Source organism: Aquarana catesbeiana, linkage group LG01, assembly GCF_042186555.1.
Source record: "Aquarana catesbeiana isolate 2022-GZ linkage group LG01, ASM4218655v1, whole genome shotgun sequence".
In the NCBI taxonomy this organism is placed as follows: domain Eukaryota; kingdom Metazoa; phylum Chordata; class Amphibia; order Anura; family Ranidae; genus Aquarana; species Aquarana catesbeiana.
This window is the reverse complement of record NC_133324.1, coordinates 123,869,383-123,892,603: the sequence shown is the minus strand read 5'-3', so window position 1 is coordinate 123,892,603 and position 23,221 is coordinate 123,869,383. Positions and strand designations below refer to the sequence as shown.

The 23,221-nt window shown below is 40.9% G+C and overlaps 1 protein-coding gene across 1 annotated transcript in view; it reads right to left on the bottom strand.

Annotated features, from left to right (window-relative positions):
- ADAMTS6 (ADAM metallopeptidase with thrombospondin type 1 motif 6) overlaps window positions 1-23,221 on the bottom strand; it is a 504,558-nt gene that overhangs the window by 144,950 nt on the left and 336,387 nt on the right. Inside the window, exon 13 of the mRNA XM_073623564.1 lies at window positions 1,719-1,864. Coding sequence (XP_073479665.1) covers window positions 1,719-1,864 — 146 coding nt within the window. The remainder of the gene's footprint in view (window positions 1-1,718; window positions 1,865-23,221) is intronic.

The window sequence follows — 23,221 nt, the reverse complement described above, 5'->3', positions numbered from 1 at the left end:
TGTTCATATTAAATCAATCACTATGAGTTTTGTTTTCTGTATTCTGCAAAAAAACTGGTTGATCCTGTTGCTCTTTATCTCCACCTTCTGTCCATGTCCCAAATTCAGCTAGGGATTTTGCAGAGCAGTGGGGGCAGCTCTGCACATGCTCAATTTTTTAGTGACTTTCTATGCTGAGCATTTCCTCCCTATCACATCTGAGCAGCCCATGTGACTATAGAATCACACATGTGGACATTTACACAGAGGTAAATGACAGCCCCTCCCCCCTCCTCCTCAATGCCCACTACCCAGCTAAACACAATGGGGGTGGGATATTACCTGTAGATTAATGGAGGCTTCATCTTCCTCTTATTCTAAGACACAGGCCGGAGGGACGTGGCACAGCCTGTGACTGGAAGAATTCCACCCACACCATGTTATTGCCAAAAAATAATAACGACTTGATTTCAAATATATATTTGTATGACAATTTAAAACAGTTTATTGATATTATTAATTTAAATGCTTTACTCTGTATTCCAAAGGCTATTTTATTTTATGTTGAACATGTGACCAGCAGCAAAGGACTAGAAACTCCTCCTGCTTACGTTTCCCTACAGACAGGGAAAGATCTGGGTTAAGTGACAGCTGTATATTGATTAGGAAAAAGGTACTTAAATGCTTTATTTTTTATTATTATTCAGATGATTACAGTTCCATCATCCACATACAGAAGTAGAAGGGACAATGTAATTTAAACAGTGTGTGTTTAGTAACACTTTAATGGTGGTAGAGAAAAAATCAGGTCTTCAGGCTGGCAGTGCTGTCTGGTAGGGTTTTGTAAAACCTAACACTGGATGGACATAAATACAAATCCTCTAGGATGTAAAACAGCTATCACATATGTATTTCATCCATGCAGAGCTTTAAAGAATGTCTCTCAGATTCCTCCTATATTGAATTGTATTGTAACTGTCTGCTCTCATGTGGTAAAGTGCTGTGCAAAATGTTGGCGCTATTTAAATCCTGTATAATAAAAACAATATTAATAACAATAACAATAATAATAAAGCACAATGCATATTTGCTATTTCAGTTAAACATTACAGTGCTCCTCGTGCCTCTTTAAACCAGTGTCACATGCTTGAATTATTACAGGAAATTGAAACCAAATATATCGTTAAGGATATAATTTGAGGAGCTAAAGCAAGCTGCAATGGTGTGATATGGATATCCTCAGTGTGCCGTTAGTTCATACTCCTTTCTTATTATTGCATATTACTTGTGAGTTAGTCTAACCATTAGAAAAAATTCATAGGAATGCTGGAGAAACTTTCATTGATGTAACTTTAAATACAGAGAGTTATTATGTACAGATGACTTAGTCATGACACTGAAAGTATTCTGGACTAGAACTGCAGATTATCCTAATTTAGCTCTGAATGGACAGCAAGATACAAACATTTGGCATTTTGATGATGTCCAAACGAAGAAATGCCTATGTGTACCCCAGCAAACACTTCAGTGTACATTCAAACAACATGCAGACACATTTATTCTTAATTATAGCAAAATGATCTTTAACTGGAGCACTACAATAATATCTCAATGGCCTGTTTAGGCATTCACAGACAAGCCAGGCACAAATTATGACATTTACATAAAAAGAATACTTTAAATCTTAACATGATCCAAATGGTTCCTTAGGTTGGCTCAGGCTTACTTTAGCTACTTACGCTGGACTGTCACAGTGTCTTATAGATGAGGAGACTCCTCCACCGCAGGTCCTGGTGCACTCTCCCCAAACTGACCATGGTCCCCAGTCTCCATCAATGCTTTTTGGCCAGGTCCCAAAATTGACACATTCTCCCTGATAACACCACTGAAAAGAAATTCAGAGATACATCAAGATCAGCCTTAGCGGAATCTGTAAAGTTTTGCAAGTAAATATAGTTTGCCGAATTGAAAAAAATGTATTGACAGGTAAAAATTCTCATGCCTATATATATATATATATATATATATATATATATATATATATATATATATATATATACACACACACACTATATTACCAAAAAAAGTATTAGGACCCCTGCCTTTACACGTACATTAACTTTAATATTGAGTTGGTACACCCTTTGCAGTTATAACAGCTTCAACTCTTCTGGGAAGGCTGTCCACAAGGTTTAGGAGTGTGTCTATGGGAATGTTTGACCATTCTTCCAGAAGCGCATTTGTGAGGTCAGGCACTGAAGTGGACAAGAAGGCCTGGCTCGCAGTCTCCTCTTTAATTCATTCCAAAGATGTTCTATCGGGTTGAGGTCAGGACTCTCTGTAGGCCAGTCAAGATCCCCCACCCCAAACTCACTCATCCATGTCTTTATGGACCTTGCTTTGTGCAATGATGCGCAGTCATGTTGGAACATGAAGGGGCCATCCCCAAACTGTACCCACAAAGTTTGGAGCATGAAATTGTCCAAAATGTCTTAGTATGCTGACGCCCTAAGAATTTGCTTCACAACCCCACACCATAATCCCCCCTCCACCAAATGACTTGGACCAGTGCACACAACAAGGTTCATAAAGACATAGATGAGTGACTTTGGGGTGGAGGAACTTGACTGACCAGCACAAAGTCCTGAACTTAACCTGATAGTTCACCTTTGGAATGAATTAGAGCAGAGACTGAGAGCCAGGCCTTCTCATCCAACATCAGTGCCCTAACCTTAGAGATGCGCTTCTGGAAGAATGGTCAAACATTCCTGTAGACACACTTCTAAACCTTGTGGACAGCCTTCCCAGAAGAGTTGAAGTTGTTATAGCTGCAGAGGGTGGGCCAAGTCAATATTGAACCCTACAGACTAGGGATGCCATTAAAGTTCATGTGTGTGTGTAAAGGCAGGCGTCACAATACTTTTGGTAATATAGTGTATATATAAAGAGAGAGAGAATGGGAGAGAGGGAGAGAGAGAGAGAGAGAGAGAGAGATAGAGAGAAAGAATGGGAGAGAGAGAGAGTGAATAAGACGTACACTCCTATCTATGGACGCAACTCTGCCTACAGACTTTCAATGAAAAGCAAACATTTTCTGGTTGGCCTGCCCTTTTAGTGATTTGCTTCTCACTGCAGTTGTTCAGAAACAATGCAAGCTGCACTGCCTGACAGACAGACAGCCACAAGAAGGGAAATGCACAAGTTCATATTTTTCTGACAGAAACAAAATGGCATCACAAAAAAGTATGATCAGAAAAAGTTGATCACTAGAGAAGATCCATAGTCTAATGTTTAACCAGTCTAACAAGATTTGTTTTTACATAGGGCTGTATGTTAATGTCATCCTGTAATAAAAAAGTTTCAGTTGCTGACATGTTTGTGGACATGCTCTAGGACTGTCATCCTGATTCTGATTTTGCTACTTAGCTTGCTGGCTTAGGCCAAACATACAGCCTGAAAATCCTACTTGTTCCAAGTCTATGACTCCCTAAGTAGTGAGGCCTGTACCCTGGGAAACAAGTCAGCAATGGCAACTTCTATGCTTACAGGTTCTTACAATTTTTACAATTTTCATGTGATTCAACGTTCCCATGTACTTATTTGCAAATTTAGGAATAATTTTAAAGACTGTCTTGAATGATAAGAATTGGTATTTTTGCGCTCTCCGTGGTCCTGATCCTGTTTTTTTTTTTTTTTTTTTTTTTTTTTAAAGGAATGGTACTGGGAGGGTTACATTTTACTTTATTTTATCTCTATAAAGTTGTATCCCCAGGACAAACAGTAGCCACCTGTCATACTGATAGTAGCCCACAGAACTCTGAGCACTGGGCCTCCAAAAAATGGACACCCCTCCTAAAGCATTGGGGTTAGTGCTGCAATGTCCCACAGGTGAAAATGTTTGCCATTGGGAGATAATGTGCAGCACACCTTATCCCCCACGATTGTCAATTGGGCTACATAACTTCTGCATAGTAAAAAAAAAAAAAAAAATGGAAACACACACCACCATTCTTCTAAGTTTTATTGTTGTAAAATAATCCAGTGACGTCTATATCACATACTGGATCTTCTCTTTGCCTCAAGTAGGGTTAGAAACCCAGAGGGGGAAAGTTGCTAAAACTGGAGCACTCAGAATCTGGTGCAGCTGTGCATGGTGGCTCATCAGCTTCTAGCTTCAACTTGTTCAATTAAGCTTTGGCAATAAAACCTGGAAGCTGATTGGTTTCTGTGCAGAACTGCATCAGATCTTGCACGCTCCATTTTTGTAATAACCACCCCCCCCCACCCCCACCCCAGCACAAATGTCCCTTCAGTCCATTCTTCCTAGCTTCTGGCTTGAAAATGAAGGGATCTCAACCTCAACGGGAAATGGTTTTAGTAGTGTAATGTACTCTGGAAAAAGTAACTACCCTAGTTTTGTATGTAATGTACCAAATTAGAAACTAGGTAAGAGAGATTGTGATGAGAAGTGCATATTGGGTTCACTTGGAAAAGTGGGGAAGCACAGACTTCCGGTGTGACAATGTACCATAACCCCGGACGGGGCTTGCTTAGTGAAGGCAGTTAAGGTGGAGACCTTTAATTTTGTAGGACTGTTCTAATAGTTTCCTATGTCACTTCCTGTGAATGGGGCAAAAACATTTTAGGACTACAGCGAAGAACATACTTAGGAGAGTGCTAATCACATCTGATTACCAACATACACTATATTGTCAAAAGTTTTGAGACACCTGCCTTTACATGCACACAAACTTTAATGGCATCCCAGTCTTACTCTGTAGGGTTCAATATTGAGTTGGCCCACCCTTTGCAGCTATAACAGCTTCAACTCTTCTGGGAAGGCTGTCCACAAGGTTTAGGAGTGTGTCTATGGGAATGTTTGACCAGTCTTCCAGAAGTGCATTTGTAAGGTCAGGCACTGATGTTGGAACGAGAAGGCCTGGCTCGCAGTCTCTACTCTAATTTATCCCAAGGGTGTTCTATTGGGTTGAGGTCAGGACTCTGTGCAGGCCAGTTAAGTTCCTGCACCTCAAACTTGCTCATCCATGTCTTTATGGACCTTGCTTTGTGCACTGGTCTAAATCATTTGGTGTAGGGGAGAGTATGTTGTGAGGTTGTTTTTCAGGGGTTGGGCTTAGCCCCTTAGTTCCAGTGAAGGGAACTCTTAAGGCGTCAGCATACCAAGACATTTTGGACAATTTCCTGCTCCCAACTTGTGTGAACAGCTGGGGGAAGGCCCCTTCCTGTTCCAACATGACTGCACACCAGTGCACAAAACAATGTCCATAAAGATATGGATGAGCAAATTTAGGGTGGAGGAATTTGATTGGCCTGCTCAGAGTCCTGACCTCAACCAGATAGAACACCTGTGGGATGAATTAGAGCGGAAACTGCAAGCCAGGCCTTCTTGTCCAACATAGTATAGTGTTTGACCTCACAAATGCACTTCTGGAAGAATGGTCAAACATTCCCTTAGACACACTTCTAAACCTTGTGGACAGCCTTCTTGGAATAGTTGAAGCTGTTTATAGCTGCAAAGGGTGGGCCAACTAAAATATTGAACCCTACGGACTAAGACTGGGAAGTCATTAAAGTTCATGGGCATGTAAAGGCAGGTGACCCAATATTTTTGACAATATAGTGTATCTAGGAGAGGGCTAATCACATCTGATTACCAACATATGTATGCAGTTTTAAGTTACGTTGCTTTTTTCTACCTGGGGCTAGAATGCAATGCAGCAATAAACAGCCCTTCTTGATGAGATTCCAGTGTGTGATGCTTAGACGGGGCATCCAAATTTACGTAAGCTCAGATTCATACATCTGATGCCATCTATGTTGTTACACAAGCCCACAGGTCTAACAGAACTATTAGAAATATACAACTCTGACCATCGAAGAGACCAAGTTTACATCAACAACGCCAATGAATAAGTTCTGTGTTAAGGATGGGCTATTTTGTACTTTATGAAATCCCAACATTTCATATGGTGCCAAACTGCACTCACTTGTTTTCAAACAAACCAATTGCTTTGACAGCCTCATGCGGATGTGTCTCTTTACACCTTTCCTCCTCATCATTTTTCAAACTGACCCCGCAGTGTTGACACTCTCTAATTGGAACTGTTACAATCAGTCAGAGCTCTGTTTATACAAAACTCCCATTTAGAAAGAATAACAGCGCTGGCCAAGTGTTATGCCAACTAAGCACACAGGCATTACAAGCAGGGTCAGGTGCTGTAATACACTGTTCTGCTTCATCAGCAATTTACATGCTGGTAGAACCAGAGCATCCAACATACAATGATGTCATGGCATCTGCTAAACGATCAGCTATAACCACTCAGTGGCTGTAGCATACAGTAAGGCAGCACTTGCATCACAGCCCCCAAACATGCAAACCTTTAACTTACGAGGACACATTTATAGAATAATAGGGTTGAAACCAGACCGTTCATTTTTATAGTCGCGGGTGTAGCAGACAAATGCTACAATATATACATGAAAATGGTTAAAATCTTAATTCGAAGTGTGATCAGTATACAGATAAACAAAAACTGAAAAAAGTGCGACGCTACTATGACTCAAATTAAATAAGTCCAAATAAAGTGAAAAACCATAATCAAAAAACAAAAATATCAAAAAATATATGAAAAAGTCCTTTCAAAATACCCTCAAACCACCATGCCTTAAAGTGCTTAGCGATTCCTTATCTTGTATGTGTGCTCCACCACAGTGTGAGTAAAAAATGTGCACTCACCAACCATAAACCTTTATAATGCCCCAAATATTTAATGTTGTATATTTAGATGGAATTCCTCAGATCACTCTCCAGATGGTGATCCCACAGTGGCAGCCCGCTCATTAGGGGTGCAGGGGCGTTGCCCCTCTAATCCATGCACCCGGCCCCTAATTTCCTTGCAGGGCGCCGGACACAAAGATTTCAATTAGGGGCTTTTTTTAAGCACATGATTAGAGCCTGAGACTCGAATTGGATTTAAAAAGAATGTGCTCGGTGGTCTGTGCCCACCCAGTTGTGTGACATTAGCGAATTAATATTCAGAGCGTAGAAGATGACTATAACATTTACTATGATATAGATATGGTAAAATCTTGCTGTAACCTGAAGATGGAAAATCTAGATGATTTAAGGAAATGCTACATGATCAGGCAAGTGGTCAGGCAAAAAGAGTAGATGGGTTTTATCAGTGTGGTGAATGATGTATCATGTACTCAACCAAGAAAGCATGGCAATTAGCAAGCCTCCTTTGTGTTGTTCCCCAAAAAACAAAAAAAACAATAGTATTTTGAAACTACTGTAAAATGAATCATAAAGTAATCTGATTGCCAGTAATGAAAATGTATATTCCTAAAAGAATTGGACTTCTTTAATTAACTAGGGTTTTGAAGATGAAAAATTGACTTTTGATCAGCTTTTTGCTACCATAACAATGGAGGATTCATTAGGATTTGAGTGAACTTTCACACATCTGATAATGTAGACCAGGGCCCTCCAAACTGCGGTCGGATGTGGCCCTTTGCTTGACTTTTTCTGGCCCTTATCTTATTGATACAAGATATTATTGTCATTATTATCCTCCTACTGACACCAATGATGGGGCAGAATTCCTCCCACTGACACTAACAATTGGGCACAATTCCTCCCACTGACACCAACAGTGGGGCAATATCTCTCCCACCAACACCAATGATGGGGCACTATTCTATCCACTGACACAATGATGGGGCATTATTTTACCCACTGACACCAGGAATGGGGCACTATTCCTTCCACTGAATGCAATGATGGGGACCTATTTTTTCCACTGAAACCAATGATGGGGCACAATCCCTCCCACTGACACCAATGATGGGACACTATTCCTCCCACTGACACCAATGATGTGGCATTATTCCTTCCATTGACACCAATAATGGGACACTATTCCTCTCACTGACACTAACAATTGGGCACAATTCCTCCCACTGACCCCAACAGTGGGGCAATATCTCTCCCACCAACACCAATAATGGGGCCCTATTCTTTCCACTGACACAATGATGGGGCATTATTCCTCCCACTGACTCCAAAGATGGGTCACTATTCCTCCTCCTACTGACCACAGGTGCTAGGTAATTTCTTTACTTCCACTGATTACCAAGCCGGAGGTGTTTTTTACTCCTACTGGTCATAGTCTGGCCCTCCTAAAATCTGAAGGACAGTGAAATGGCCCTTTGTTTAGAAAGTTTGGAGACCTCTGTTGTTGAGTGTACAATTGACCTGCCTTAGAATGTTTATTTTCTCTTGTAGAGGATTTACCAATCAGGTTATGTTAGACGCTAGTGGTCCAGGCTGGGACAGATCACAATTGCACAAAAATGTACACAAAATACAACCACAGCTGTTGCAGACTCCAAAGTCCCAATGTTTGGCATAAGCATTCATTAGCCAATTCTCTCAAATGATTAAAGCGGTATTAAAGAGGAACTTCACTCTCTTAATCAACATTGAGTATTTTTAATCCTTATGCTGCTAGCATTAGTAAATAGTTAGGAAATTATATCATATTCACTTTTTACATTTCCTCACTTATTTCCTGGTTTCCAGGCCTAGGTAAATGTGCACTTTTGGGTGGAACTCCGCTTTAAGGGCATATGGAAGTAAATGCTACTTGAATCATTTGCCTTACTCAAGATGGCCATGGCCCAAAATGCTGGGGAAAAAAAGGGGGGGGGGTTAAGTAATTTCTCAGCAAAATAAAGCCAGGAGACTTGAATGGGGGTTTGCTGTGAATAATAAAAATGAATGAAAGAGCATTTTTTAGGATTTTTTTTTCTTTTATTTTAACCTGAATATCTGACCAGTTACCAGCTTTATGTCTTAAGGGGGTCTCCACTCCACTAAAAGAGCAATAGAGACACCATTGGGTAGCAGCATAATCAATATGGGTAGCGGGTAGTCCTAGATGCATTAGCAGGTTCAAATGGACTTGACTATAATAAATTAAAGCCAACTAACACTTTTTAATCAGTTACAGCAAGAGTTTGTTTTCCTTTTGGGACAGCATGGCCTGGTATAGGACACTGAAAAATAACAGACTTACTGGGCAGATCATTAAGAGGAAAAAAAATAAAACAGTGCAGCCACCACATCTAAGAATTGATAAACTACAATACAGTGGAACCTCGGATTACAAGCATAATCCATTCCAGGAGAATGCTGGTAATCCAAAGTACTCGCATATCAAAGCGAATTTCCCCAATGACGTCAATGGAAATGAATATAATTTGTTCCGCATTGACTTCAATAGCATGCAATACTGCATGCGGCCAGAGGTGGGGGAGCACCGGAGAGCCTCGGAAATGGCTGGAAAGGCCCAAGCACACCTCAGCAAACCTCGGAAAGACTCCGTTCCCGAGGTTTGCCGAGGTCAGCCGAGCTGTCCTCGGGCCTTTCCGTGCATTTCCAACCGGCGCCGATCGTTACCGCTCGGCTCCGGCACCCCCCCATCTCAGGCCAAACGTGGTACTGCATACACTTTGGCCTGAATCGTGCTCGTTTTGCGAGACAACACTCGCAAACCGAGTTACGATTTTTAAAAATACAGTGCTCGTATTGTGAAACGCTAGTTAACCGCATTACTCGCAATCCAAGGTTCCACTGTATATTCCATTTTTGTATTTGGGTTTAATACCATTTTATATTTCCACCTCACTAGCAATTGGGCAGAATAGAGAGATTTGTTTCCATCTAGCACACAGTTTTAATAATAGAACACTATTATTAACTTGTAAACAACAAATCTCAGAATGAGTCCAAAAGCTGTATATAACCTTTAACTTATGGACTGTGAAATTAATACTGATATCAGGAAGCATTCAGGCCAGTCCAGGAACCAGAGGGCCATGCTTCATCTGACTACAAAAAAAGTTTAAAAACGCAGTAAACATCTCTAAAACATAAGACACACAGATTGTCCCTTGCCTAGCCCTGCGTGTGATCACATAACAGATGGGCAGTAAAAACATATTATATTTTGATGTCTGTCGCTTTTATTTGAATTTAGTAATTAAATCAAAAGTGTGATTCCATCTTTCTGACAAAAACAGCTTTAGAAACAAAACTGGAATATGAATAAATATACGTATTTATTAGAACGGTTCTGATCGGCTCAGTGATAAATTTCCACCAGCCAAATAGCAACTTTAAAAAGTGTTAATCTCCTATTTAGAAGCTATCTCTCAGCAAAATTCCCTGGATGTGTCTCCTCCCCCTGCTGGTGCCAGACAGCTGAGTCATCACTGAAGGAAATAGATACATGTGGTTTGTGACACTGACTGACAAGCTCAGAGTGAGATTTCAGGCTGAGATTTTTTTTGGCAGTTCATGAAAAAGTGTATTAGTATTATACCCGGAACAGATCCCAGAAGGAATCTGTAATAACGTTTATTACAATTCTTGCAATATACATATATAGTAGACTTGTTTTCCAGTGCTGGAGTTTTAGTTATTGGAAAGCTATATAGACCCAAAAAATCCATATTACCATACACAAGACAAGTCATTGGACCAGAGGAGTATGTCCATGCAGACAGCATAGACTAACAGCTGGTTAGTTTGTTGATAGGAAGAGATACATTTTCACCTTTCTAGACATATTTACCATAACTGAAAATGTTTACAAGAATACCATGCAATGTTTTAGGGGGAAAAAAAGTTCCTACGGAATTTGGCAAAGTTTATAAGTCAACCACATACGAAGAATCCCACCGCTTGCTAAAATACTCTGAGACAAGATAGAGATGTAGTTAAACATTCAGTCCCACAGTCTTGGATTCATCTTGTTCACTGCTGGTTGCATGAAAGACTCTTTGTCATTCAGCTCACTGCCAAACGAATAACAGCCGCTTGGGTGTTCTAAGAGTTTTTTGTGGTTGCATAATGAATGATAAAATGAGAGAGAGCACTTTTCATGTCTTCCCAACAATTGAACCCATAGGGTAACCCCAATCCACAATAAAAAAAAAAAAAAAAAAAAAGCCTCTAGCAGGCTAATGGCATCTGATTGCTACAGAGAATCTGTATGGTTTCTCCAGGTCAAATACAGTAGCTCAACCCTCATGCAATTGGCTATGTATATGCGAATGGAATTACGTAAGCCTGTGAAGAAATGCTGAGAAGACAAGAGGAGACAGAGGGTGAGAGCCGGTCAGTGGGACTATGGCCAGATTCCCAGATGAGGCAGCTATGGGATTTCAGAAAGAGAAAAGCCACCATTCATAAAAATGAGAACAAAGTAAGTATAGCTGTAAAACAAATGGCACAGATTCACCAAATAGAGAAAGACCTGGAGACATTTCAACTAACTGCAAATGAATTCTAGTTTTTTTTCTCCCCATTTCTAAGTCCCAAAAGAGTCATCGTCTTTTGAATCCAGTGTCACTCACACTTATCTCACACATGATGTACTTTAATAAAAGTCTCCCGGTCTTCATATAATTACCTCTATTGGGATCCTGCCAGAAATAAAAATCCTTGCAAAGCAAATTGATGCCAGGAAATGGAGACTGAAGTTTCTGCATATGAAGTTATAATGAAGGTGAATTGATAGACGATAAGATAATATGCATATTCACTATACTGTAAGATTTGGGACAAACATAGGGGGTTATTTACGAAAAGCAAATCCACTTTGCACTACAAGTGCAAACTACAAGTGCAAAGTTCACTTGAAATTGCAGTCAAAGTGCACTTGGAAGTGCAGTCGCTGTAGATCCGAGGGGGACATGCAAGGAAAATAAAAAACAACATTTTAGCTTGCACATGATTGGATGATAAAATCAGCAGAGCTTCCCCTCATTTCAAATCTACCCCCCAGATTTACAGCGACTGCACTTCCAAGTGCACTTTCAGTGCAATTTCAAGTGCACTTTGCACTTGTAGTTTGCACTTGTAGTGCAAAGTGGATTTGCCTTTCGTAAATAACCCCCACAGTGTCTCAATCAACTAAGAGTTTTTATTCTCAACCAAGCAGAAGGAATCCGGTACTGGTAAAACTTTGGAAGAGTGAATTCTGATGAGTTTACTGCACTTTATTAAACAGGGTCATCAATTTTTTAATTTTTTAGTGACTATAAATGTTAATTTATGGTCTCAAGCTATGCTCTTTATAGTAAATCTAAAGTCCAATCAAATCTTTTTTTTTGTTGTTGGATAGAGTAGGAAATTGATAAAACCCCTGTCACAGTTTTTTGTCATTTTTCCCTTTCATTTCCTGGAAGAGGAATCAGAGAAATTCCTTGTCAGATAGTAGTTGCCAGATGACGTGGTACATTTCATCCTTATTCCTGTTCAGGGACAACTCGAAATGTTGGATTTTCCTTTACTTCCAATCCCAGAATGGGATCATCAACATGGTAAAGTAGGCTTAAGCCTAGGGCCCAGTGGATGTACAGGGGGCACAGCTACCAATTCTATGCCCCTTGGGCAAACCAGGGAGATTGTGCAGTTTATTGTGGACTTGCCTGCCCCTTCACTTGTAGGCAGTTAAGCTGGCTATACACTAGTAGAAATTTTTTCAAATTCCATTTTTATTTGTTTTAAGAACATTCATTCAATTTTCTTAGTGGAATCAAACTGGTGTTTGTTTTCGACCTCAGTGACGAGAAAATTTAAAGGTGCAGAATTGAAAATGAGTTTCTAACAGTGCATTCAGTTTTCGATCAGGAAAATATGTTCATTCATTCATCAAATGTTAAAAGCGTACAAAATTTTGAAGTCCTTTTTAACGATATTCATCGAGTCATCAAGTTTACAAAGAATTTTCATATACATGTTTCTAGGAATATTTGTACAAACATTTGTTCAAAAATGTACTAGTGTATAGCCAGCTTCAGTGTCTGAGAGGGTGAAGCCATGCCATTACAGATATATATCAGTACAGGTATATCAATGTCAATTAAAGGAATGGGGGGGGGGGGGCAAAGCTGCTATCCTGCCTAAATCCTCTGCTGGTATCAATGGTCAAAAGAGGTTCTAAGCCTACCTCACTCTAGGGTACCCCACTCTATCCAAATCTACTGACTTTAAATATACTTTAATTTTGTCCTAATCCTCAGAAATAGTAGATGTCCATGCAGCTGGGTTAGTATGGTAGGATAGGCAAAGGGTAAATGTCAAGGCAAAGAAACTTAATGTGGCCAGTAACGTTGGGAGGATTGGAAAGATTTCTGTATAGTGGTGCACACGTACCTTGTGAGTCTTTTACTATAAAAAGTAAAGTAAGCTAAGAAATCAGCCCATGGATGATACAGCACTGCCCCAGACCTCCACATGCCACAATGTTACATTTTGAAACAAATCTGATTTCAGATGATATGTAGATTAGGGGCCTATTCAAACCGCATTACAAGCGCAATTGTGAGCATAGCACGTGTGTCCTGGTGTGTTTATTATATGTGTGCTATGCGTTGTTAAGAAAAATCTCAGTGGTTTGAACTAAAGCAATAGGACATTAGGCACGTTGCTTTGCTCTTGTACCGGGCTGCGCAGTTGCTCGAGTGAATGAGACCTAGGAGAGGTAGGGGGTTTACACATTTAATGTTTTCCCTGTGCTAACCTTTTTTTTTTTTTTAATGGCATTGATACCTTGTAAGCAAAATACTGTAGACTATATGAGTTAGGTCAAAATTACAAGATTACATTTTGATTCAGTTTTTGTGAAATAGATGACAATATAAAATGAAAGGTGAATAAGGTCAATTATATCTTGATACAGTAATAGCTAACAGTGCCACAAGTGGATTGCACCCTTTTGGGACAAAGAAGGAAGCATTGCTTATTTGACCCTGAAGTAACCAAGTTGTTTTGTTGAGTTTAGATTTCTTCTAGTATTACTAGGGAATGGCCATATTTAGGTCAGTATTTTCTCTCAAGCAATAAGGAACATTTGTGATTATCTGTTTTAGATGCACATATTTCAAGGGGGGAAAGGGCCCTTTATTGAGTGTGGGCTGCATGGCTAGTCAGTAAGCAAAACCATTCCAGTGGGGAATCTGTCTGCTAAGAAGGAATACAGACCTTGTGATCATGATGTAGCGCCCCGTCCTAATCAGGCTAAATTTAGTTTTGGACTTAGTGGAGCAGCAATCTATTTTTTAGGTTTGGCCAGGTTTACCTAAGCTTGGGGGTTGATTGCACCTGTCTGTCCTGCTTGCCTCTGGAAGAAGCTTCCAGAGACAAAGTAGGAGGGTCAGCCACTAAAGTTATGAATCTTTATCTGACCTGAGCCAATCCCCAGGGGGAGAAGATAATTGTTTGTGAGGCCTGTTGAGAGGAGGCATTCTCCTGGGGGTGCTGTCCCTGGGAGGCAGTCAGTGTGTGTTACTGAGAAAGGTTTCTGTTGGGCTTCAGTTTGTGCTTGGCTGAGGGCCTGAAAGAAGTTTGTCTAAAAGATACCTCCTGGAGGGTATTACTTGTGGAGGTTGGTCTGGAGAAGATTTTTTTCTCCCTCACTGAAGAGTGTTCCATGGAGGCTGGGTGGCAGACAGCTGTCCTTGGATATTGTGAGTAGGACCTTAATCTGGGATCCCAGGTGTGCTTGTGCTTTGGGGGATTAAATGCTATATGGACTGTGACTGCTCTTACAAAGTCTCAAAGTCTCCGATTAGTTGGCTGTCCCCCTACCCCGGGTAAGTACTGATGCTACAGAATTTGCAATTGGAAATCTCTCCTTCTGTTTATTTATTTTTGCTGACATTCTTGGAGTATCCTGCACCTTATCCCTTATGCCCCGTACACACGGTCGGATTTTCCGACGGAAAATGTGTGATAGGACCTTGTTGTCAGAAATTCCGATCGTGTGTAGGCTCCATCACACATTTTCCATCGGATTTTCCGACCCACTAAGTTTGAGAGCAGGATATAAAATTTTCCGACAACAAAATCCATTGTCGGAAATTCCGATCGTGTGTACACAAATCCGACGGACAAAGTGCCATGCATGCTCAGAATAAATAAAGGGATGAAAGCTATTGGCCACTGCCCCGTTTATAGTCCCAACGTACCTGTTTTACGTCACCGCGTTTAGAATGATCGGATTTTCCGACAACTTTGTGTGACCGTGTGTATGCAAGACAAGTTTGAGCCAACATCCGTCGGAAGAAATCCTAGGATTTTGTTGTTGGAATGTCTGAACAAAGTCCGACCGTGTGTACGGGGCATTAGTCTGTGTTATTGGTGTGCTTAGAGCTTGTGTCTGGGACTGGCAGCCTCTGAACTGGTAAGGTAGACCTGAATCATATTCGGTGACCCCTTTGGGGGTAAGTGCTACAATTACATTACAATTTATAGGAGATCATGTAACGCATTCAAATTCTTGGTTCTCCCATATATCTACTAAACATTCAGGTTGGTAAAGGTTAGCTGATGCAAGGAGATCTGGAGAAACAAATAAATGGACATGAACTTAAGCAGTGAAGATATGCGTTTTCCATTGAGCCTCATAGCTTTGTCTGCATGCAGTAAGACATTATTAAAAGTACTATGACTATGACTGTAATACCCTGTACACACGGTCGGATTTTCCGATGGAAAATGTGTGATAGGACCTTGTTGTCGGAAATTCCGACCGTGTGTGGCCCTATCACACATTTTCCATCGGAATTTCCGACGCACAAAGTTTGAGAGCTTGTTATAAAATTTTCCGACAACAAAATACGTTGTCGTAAATTCCGACAAAGTGCCACGCATGCTCAGAATAAATTAAGAGACGAAAGCTATTGTCTACTGCCCCGTTTGTGGTCCCGACCTACGTGTTTTACGTCACGTGTTTAGAACGATCAGGTTTTCCGACAAATTTGTGTGACCGTGTGTATGCAAGACAAGTTTGAGCCAACATCGTAAAAAATCCATGGATTTTGTTGTCGGAATGTCCGATCAATGTCCAACCGTGTGTACAGGGCATTAGTCTAACGTGATCTTGAGTGAGGTTGGAGGAAGTTATTCCAGTGCTGCTTACTGTTCCCCTTTCTGGAGAGAAAACTGTACCTGGGGACAAGCAGTGCAAGTATGTCTTTGCTTCTACTCCATTCATTCTGTGGAGTTATAATTTATGCATCTTTACCAGTGTTTCTTGATTAATACCCCACCATCAGATCACCAGTCATAAGGGGGCAGCTGACATGAAGAAGCAAAGCCCTGCTTCTATGAAAATGGTAGCCTCTACATAGATATACAGTGCAGGACAAGGCATGGTAATTTAGTAAAATGTGAAAGGTTTAGCTGCAGAGAGTCTTTAGGCAATACTGGTGACTAGTCTTTTGCCTGTTACTTTCCTTCCACAGTACAGGTCCTCTTTAAGGTGGCGTTCCGTCCACATATTTTTTCTTCTTTTCCGCTTCCCTTCTGCCTGTATGCGATAATATACATTAACGCATGTATACATTTCAATCTTGTTCCCAGTACATTATTTTTTATCATTTACTTACCTTATTTTCATCTTCCTGAGCGATTCCATCTTGATTGTGGGCATGTGAAGCCCACTAGGACTCTCTTCTGGGATAAGGTGCATGCTGGCTACCCAGCATGCACCTCCCAAGCTCGCACATGTGCATTGTAAGCCGGGCGTAACGCTGACAGTGTGTAGATCCGCCTTTGATTGCGCCATTTCCTGTTTTGAAAGAACGCAATGCTATCCTTCGGCACTGCCCACTGACTCCTGGGAAATGATGACACACATCTCGTAGGAGCATAGGCACCGTGGGATATGACATAAATCGCCGCGGCCCAGAAGTGGCAGATTAGAAGGGACCCCATGGCAACCATGCAGACAGAGTAAGTAAAAAAAAAATTTGGGCCCAAATGTTGTTGTTTATGCAGAAAGCTGCTGATTGATGTAAACATTATATTATGGGTGGAACTCCGCTTAAAGTAACTGCCCATTTACCCATTAAATGAAAGATTTAAATGAGAGGGTAGCTATGGGCAATGACTCCACCTTTCTACAGATTACTACTTCCTGCCCTGATCTATAAAATAAACATAGCATGAGCACTTAACTGAAACAGATAGCAGTAAAGGAAATTATTCACCAGCACTGGCTACAAATCCCTGTACAAACATATAAGTAAGTAGGTTTTACATACTTCTTAAAGAGCTTTTGTTACATGTGGTAGGGAGCAGTTTGCAAACTATACTTCTTATTTTTAGGCATATGAACTTAAATACATTTCATCACCCAATTCAGCACATAAGCTGCCAATGACAAACACAAACCCGGATTAAACTGCTCCCAATTTGCCAGCGCCACTCAGTGAAACTAAACTATACATGACCCGTAGTCACCAACTGAAAGTAAAGCCTGTTTTAGAGTTGTGTTTCATCTCCTTCTGATTTATAGAATGTTTGCTGGGGAATAAAGAAGAATTCTCTGTCATGGTCTACATTATATTTATACTTCTGTGTAATTTATGGGTGAAAAAATAACCTTTTACAAATCCCCGTAAAATACAACAAGCTCTGTAAAAGACAAATTATAGGATTACTACACTTAAAATAGATCAAAACAAAAAATACCTAATCCAAGTACGAAATCATATTTCATATTTTATGCAGAGTAATGAAACACCTTTGCGGTATCATGATATTTTATGTGTTTTGCTGGGGTTTATGCATTATTAAAAGGATCCCGATAATATAGTGGTAAATATAATGCTTTGAAGGAGGATGAGAAGGAGGTTAGACACTGTTCCTTGTTCTTGTCCAAATGCAGGGCTGTTCTGTTAAAGCAAAGCCTCAGCACTTTCTGGTACTGTCAAAATCTGCCTGCCCCCTTCTGCCTCCCAGGCATTCCTATTGGGCAATATTCAACTCATCATAGGAAAGGACCGATGGGAATATGTGGGGAATTAAGGGAGAGGGCAATTTACAAGGAAGTGTTGAAAAGTAGGGACAGTGACACTAGAAGTGCTTGCTCCTTAAAACTTTCAGCCCTTTTTCTTTAACCCTGTATTCCTCTTCACCTCCTGTTTGTATGTACTAGGAATTAGCTAGCAGGTATGACTATGCTGCAGACACAACCCTTTGTGAGTCTTATCATCTGGGTTAGCAATTTCTTCTTCTTGAATTATCTATGAAGCCTGTTCTCTCTGTGCTGTCTAAATAAACCCAAATGAGGCTAATTAATTAAAATTATAACAGGAAAAATTTGATTCAATCACAAAGGTCGCAAGTGGGTGAACATCTAAACTAAAGCTCCCAGACTCGGCACTGGAGGACCTGCATGAGAAACCAGTCAGTGATTCAACCTGCATGCAGCCAAAACTAAAACACCAGCACTGAGCAGACTTACAAATGATAGCTGCATGTAACATATGTAATGGTCAGCAATTAAGAACATAAAAGCAAACACAGGACTTATTTACAGTAAGGGGTTTGTAACCAGGATCCAACCATGATGGTGCAGGTTTGTGGGGAGTGGATGTTCCCTGCATATTGGCACGTAAATAAGCTTCTAAATTAGTGTTAGGACAATGACATCACAGGGCTAGGACATCTCATTTACACCAATCTACACCAATCAATAAAAGTGGGACACACACTGGACCCTGTTCACCCACTCCAATAAAGGAACCTTGCTTTGCAATCTTCTACGTGAATATAGTTTACACTGGGACTCAGATATAATCATCAAAATTGTGAATAATTGGCCTAGGCTTTCACTCTCTTTACCCCTGAAGAGCTGGGCACAACAAAGAGGGCTTCTAGGAAAATTATTTATGTTTGGGGCTTTAAAAGAGAAGTATGGATATTTTTTTTATTGTACAATCATACTTATCAAGGTGCTGCATCTGCCCCCCACCGGCTCTAAGTCTGAAAACCAAGCAATCTAACACCGCCAATTACTCGGTTCTCAGGGCTCCATGAGCAGAGAGCTGGTCACTGTCAGTCACTGCTCTCTGCTCTGCCCTCCCCCGACCCCCCCGCTTAAGCCCGCTGTCTGCTGAAAACCGGTTACAGTAGTGCAGAATAAAACCTTTGGCTGTACTTCTACTTTAAAATCTCACTCTTTTACAGCACCTTCTCCATATTTTATTGCAGAGGGAAAGTGAGAGTAGATGAAAAACACAGGAAGAATTGCTTTTCTCAGAGGAAACATTAGTGATAATTACCAGCAAAGGTCTTCTAACCCAGTGGTCACCAACCTTTCGGACCTCACAGACCACTAAAATCACAATTTTGAATCCCACAGACCACTAACATGAATTTTACATGTCTTATGCACACAATGCCCCCCTTTCCAACTCTGTTGGAAGAACAAGTACAATGTGGCTGGAGAGTAAACCAGCTATATCCAGTTATCACATATTAAAGAGACACTATGGCATTATGTACATTAAATGTATTTTATCCATGTAATTTACCCGTGAAAGCCTCCCTTGTGTAGAGATCCAGAAAACCTGAGACTACTACTGGGAACCGACATCTTGGAAGTGATATCAGTAGCCCCAGAAGACTCAACTATCACTCAAATGACAATCTACAGTTTTTTTACTTTGCTCCTCCCCCAGCGGAGACATAAAAAATTATATAGGGGATGTGTGCAGGAGCTGGGCCAGTACAAACAGTACTTAGACACTCACAAAAGAGGAGAGTGCTATGACATGCAAGGAGGAATGGGGCTGCACTAGGGGAATTGACTCTTCTGAAGTAGTCAGATTTGCTAGAAGGTCAATTGCAGAAGGATAAAAATAATTGATGTACTGTATAGAAAAACACTACCGGTAAGTATTTAACAATTATGCAGACAAGGACTTCTGTTTTTACGTTGCGTTTCATTATCTGCACACTAGTTCTGGATCAGTAATTCTGACAGTATTAAGTCATTGGGTCAGCATAACAGCCAAACAACTGGCATTTTCAAATGGAGGAAATGCCAGCCCCCACATTTCTCTTAGGAAAGGTTGACTTTAAGATCTTTTTGAAACACAGCTTTTATATTACAATGGATATATTATTAGTTATTAGTTAAGGTAACTATATTATTACTCAAAAACAAAATGATGTATTTTTCCTAATTTTTCCTAATTTTGTTAATCATGTCCCTTTAATGGCCAATCAATTCAGTAAGTTATGCTAACAAACAGTATCTCAAGTCGGCATGGAAAAGCCACTCTAAGTGACAGCAGGTCAGAGTTTCTGAATGAAGCCGTCAGCAAGGATTAATAAAGGGTGACAGCTGCCTAAAAGCTTTCATTCTCTTTATTTGAACATCAGCTTGCAAGTCAAAGTGCAGTATAATCTTTGTTGAAAATAGCCTGACTAATATAGCAGGAGTCAATGCTAAGACCAGATGACAGTGGCCATTGTCTGACACAAATCCAGTCTGCAGCTCTATTTCATGGGTCACTTTTACAGCACTAGCATCCATTCGTAAAATACACTCTGCTACCATTTGTTTTTTTTTTACAATCTCATTACATTACAAATGTCTTACCAACTATGGAAGAAATTTTATAACACTGATATTTAATATCCCAAAGCAAAGAAGAACCTCACTTTAATGAAAGATTTAAAGTGGTATTAACCCCCCTCTCCATAAAAAAAAAATCATGCAGCTTACCAATCCTTAAATGTGGTGGCTGCATTAGTTTACATTTTTAGGCTTTTTACATTTTTCTGGGCTTTTTTATTTTCATCTGGTGATCTGACCAATAACAAACTTCCTGTCTTAAAGGAGAAGAACAGCCAAAGCTCGTTTGGCTTAGTATCTCAGCAAGCCGCTCTTGCCCCCTTCACGGGCCCAGCACTCAAGTAAGGTCGCGGGGGGGGTCACAGCAGAGAGATGGTGACTGACAGTCACTAGCTCTCCGAACATAGAGCACTGGGAACCGAGTGATCAGTGGTGTTTGATCGCTCAGTTCTCAATCTTAGAGATAGAGGGGCACTGATGCAGCACTGGACCATTATTGGATCCACCTAGATAAGTATGATTCCAAAAAAAACTCAACTTTTCTTTTAAGGTGTCTCCACTCTGGATGGAGAAGCAACAGAGACACCTTTGGTTCTGCTCTCCCGTAACCTGTGTTCAGCCAACAGTGGGCTGAAGCCCGCTGTTAGGGATGAGCCGAACACCCCCCTGTTCGGTTTGCACCAGAACATGCAAACAGGCCAAAAATTTGTTCGAACACGCAAACACCGTTAAAGTCTATGGGACTCGAACATGAATAATCAAAAGTGCTAATTTTACAGGCAAATATTCAAGTTATTGTCATAAAAAGTGTTTGGGGACCTGGCTCCTGCCCCAGGGGACATGGATCAATGCAAAAAAAAGTTTTAAAAACGGCTGTTTTTTCGGGAGCAGTGATTTTAATAATGCTTAAAGTGAAACAATAAAAGTGTAATATCCCTTTAAATTTCATACCTGGGGGGTATCTATAGTATGACTGTAAAGGGGCGCATGTTTCCCGTGTTTAGAACAGTCTGACAGCAAAATGACATTTCAAAGGAAAAAAAGTCATTTAAAACTACTCGCGGCTATTAATGAATTGTCGGTCCAACATTACACATAAAAGTTCATTGATAAAAACGGCATGGGATTTCCCCACAGGGGAACCCCGAACCAAAATGTAAAAAAAAAAATAGCGTGGGGGTCCCCCTAAATTCCATACCAGGCCCTTCAGGTCTGGTATGGATATTAAGGGGAACCCCGCGCCAAATTTTTTTTTAAAAAATGGCGTGGGGGTCCCCCTCAAAATCCATACCAGACCCTTCAGGTCTGGTATGGATTTTAAGGGAAACCCCGTGCCAAAATTTTTTTTTTAAATGGCGTGGGGTCCCCCCAAAAATCCATACCAGACCCTTATCCGAGCACGCAACCTGGCAGGCCGCAGGAAAAGAGGGGGGGATGAGAGAGCGCCCCCCCTCCTGAACCGTACCAGGCCAAATGCCCTTAACATTGGGAGGGTGCTTTGGGGTCCCCCCAAAGCACCTTGTCCCCATGTTGATAGGGACAAGGGCCTTGTCCCCACAACCCTTGCCCGGTGGTTGTGGGGGTCTGTGGGCAGGTGACTTATCGGAATCTGGAAGCCCCCTTTAACAAGGCCCCCAGCCCCCCCTGTGTGAAATTGTAAGGGGGTACAAAGGTACCCCTACCATTTCACAAAAAAGTGTCAAAAATGTTAAAAATGACAAGAGAGTTTTTGACAATTCCTTTATTTAAAGTCTTCTTCTTTCCATCTTCTTTCTTCTATATTCTTTCTTCTATCTTCCTTCGGTTTCTTCCTCCTTCTTCTTCTTCCTCTGGTTCTTCCTCAGATCATCTGCTTCTTGCTCCGGTGTTTTCGTCAGGCATCTTCCTCCGCGGCATCTTCTTCCTTTCGTTCTGGGGCCACTCTGCATCCATGATGGGAGGCTCCCGCTGTGTGATGCTTCTCGTCTTCTGACACTTCTTAAATAAGGGAGGGCGGGGCCACTCGGGTTTCCCCGTGACGTAAGAGGTGGCGAGGTCACCCGGTTACATAACGGGTGACCCCAAAGATTTTGCCAGGTTGGGTGCTTGGATAAGGGTCTGGTATGGATTTTTGGGGGGACCCCACACCATTTTTAAAAAAATTTTGCCATGGGGTTCCCCTTAAAATCCATACCAGACCTGAAGGGTCTGGTATGGATTTTGAAGGGGACCCCCACGCCATTTTTTTTTAATTTCGGCGCGGGGTTCCCCTTAATATCCATACCAGACCTGAAGGGCCTGGTATGGAATCTAGGGGGACCCCCACGCCATTTTTTAAAAAAAATTTTGGTTCGGTGTTCCCCTGTGGGGAAATCCCATGCTGTTTTTATCAATGAACTTTTATGTGTATTGTTGGACCGACAATTCATTAATAGCCGCAAGTAGTTTTAAATTACTTTTTTTCCTTTGAAATGTCATTTTGCTGTCAGACTGTTCTAAACACGGGAAACATGCGCCCCTTTACAGGCATACTATAGACACCCCCCAGGTAAAAAATTTAAAGGAATATTACACTTTTATTGTTTCACTTTAAGCATTATTAAAATCACTGCTCCCGAAAAAACAGCCGTTTTTAAAACTTTCTTTTGCATTGATCCATGTCCCCTGGGGCAGGACCCAGGTCCCCAAACACTTTTTATGACAATACCATGCATATAAGCTTTTAAAATTAGCACTTTTGATTTCTCCCATAGACTTTTAAAGGGTGTTCCACGCCTTTCGAATTTGCCGCA